The 2,000-nt window shown below is 39.9% G+C and overlaps 1 protein-coding gene across 1 annotated transcript in view; it reads right to left on the bottom strand.

Annotated features, from left to right (window-relative positions):
* Window positions 1-1,498, bottom strand: part of LOC107548658 (SH3 domain-binding protein 2) — a 15,518-nt gene extending 14,020 nt beyond the window's left edge. Inside the window, exon 1 of the mRNA XM_016229432.1 lies at window positions 1,294-1,498. Within this exon, the coding sequence (XP_016084918.1) occupies window positions 1,294-1,379 (86 nt within the window). The 5' untranslated portion in view covers window positions 1,380-1,498. The remainder of the gene's footprint in view (window positions 1-1,293) is intronic.
* Window positions 1,499-2,000: the final 502 nt, after the last annotated feature.

Here is a 2,000-nt window from a genome sequence, read left to right as displayed (position 1 = left end):
TATATATATATTTATTATTATTAAGCTACATTGCACAGTCACTTTTAAACCATGCAGTTTGCCCTCAGTAAATTCTTAATTTGCTGTTTATTGATAGTAAGTAAGGTAGTTGTTGTAGTAGTTCAGTTTAGGTATGGGGTAGAGTTATGGGATCAAGAATATGGTCATGCATTAATATGCGCTTTAATAAACAGCCAATATGCTAATAAGCAACTAGTTAATTGCAAACAGTGTTCCCTAATCTAAAGTGTTACTTATATTTTGAAAAAAATAATTCTCACTGAGGGTGTCGTTCTCTTATTATGGTAATGCATATTACAAACCAAAGGTAAGAAACGAGTCTGTGGGCAGCAGTTGCAGTTATAATTTTTGCTCTGCACGTACGTCCTTCTTTCATTTCCTGCATCCTAATATGTGCACATCAATTAAAAACGGAAGAACGGCTTTAAAATAAAACAGGAGATGATGTACACATGTAACACAGCCTCCATCAATGGCAGATGATGTTTGTCTCACATCTGCCTACACAGGTTAGTTATAACACCATCACAGTTTCACAGTCAGTTGGATGCGCCCCCATATTCTAATGTGTACGGATGCATGTGCATCCAGACTGAAAAGGTCATGTAAACACATTTTACATGAGGTAGGAGTTTGGCGGTAAAGGTGTAATGTAAAGTACATTTTGCGGCCTTGAGCATGGCAGGGGTTTCCCTTGCAACTCACTGCAAAACTAAGTATGAATGAAAAGTAGATTTTCTTTACATTAAATCTACAGCTTATCTGGAGTCGGACTACAGATTATATGTGGGCAACACGTATAAGCAGTGCTGTATTTTGTGGGCACCATGTGGGTGCGCTTCAGTCCATCACCACAAACTACCCATGTTTTTACTGTACATCTTTAAATCCACAAGAAATCACAATGTATCCCATTTACTTTTTGGTCTAGCACAGTACTAGGCCACAATACTGCAGTAACCCTCAAACTTGTGGGAATTACTTTAACCATTGTGCAACAGCTTTGCGATTTTAATATTTTAGTACTAGCAGAATCAGTACACTCTAAAAAATGCTGGGTTAAATACAGCCCAATTGCTGGGTCTGTCCCTATTTTACCCAGCACTGGGTTGTATTTAATCCAGATTTTTTTAGAGTGTACTGATTCTGCTAGTTTAAACAGCAAATAATGCCAAAATACTCTTTTGTACATTCATCAATGTAGTCGCAGACTATCAGATTATGGATTTCTAGGAGGACTACAAAAGCACCAAGGTGAAGAAACCCACTTACTTGTTACAGAAATCTTGGATGCACATCTTCGCATGCGACTGTTGCAAATGACCAAAGCAGCGCTTTTTTTTCACAGAAAGAGCCATTCGTACTGGCTGGTGTTTGTCACCATGTTCTCTGGTTGATGCGTGTCGTACAGTCGGAAGTCGAGCGAGTTTGTTGAGGGTTCAGGCACGACTGATAGAGCGGAGACGAGCGGAGACGGCCTGTGATCTCAGGCTCACGAACAGTGCAAGTCATTTCCTCTCAGGGCCCACACTGGCGTACTCTTTTTCTGTGTCACAAAGTCACTTCCTTTTGGTGGTTGTGTAGACAAACTGATTGGCCGAATTTCTCAGGACTTGAATTCACTGGCAGGGACTTTCCACTTCTTTTAACATGAAATGACGTAGTCGAGGCGGCTAGTCTGACAAGCTTGCAACAGCTATGTTGACTCCTAGAAATATCTCGTAGCCTGTAGGCCTCTATGTACATTCATGTAACCAAAGACTACCAAAGTCTGAAAACAGAAGTGTGCTGTGTTAAAACTTCACGGGTGACGCAAAGAGACAGTTGTCCGTTAGTGGTTAGTATGACTTGCTCATATTAAGGTTAGAGACTTGAACAACAAACCTTAATCTTAACTACTAAATTTTGACACGTAACTCCTCTGAAACGGTTTCTGCTACATGAATTGTAACTCAAATGTGTCCTATTACTTTTCTAAG

The sequence above is a fragment of the Sinocyclocheilus grahami genome, unplaced genomic scaffold (genome assembly GCF_001515645.1).
Source record: "Sinocyclocheilus grahami isolate Dianchi unplaced genomic scaffold, SAMN03320097.WGS_v1.1 scaffold352.1, whole genome shotgun sequence".
In the NCBI taxonomy this organism is placed as follows: Eukaryota; Metazoa; Chordata; class Actinopteri; order Cypriniformes; family Cyprinidae; genus Sinocyclocheilus; species Sinocyclocheilus grahami.
Note: the sequence above shows the minus strand (reverse complement) of the source record. Positions and strands in the feature narration are given on the sequence as shown.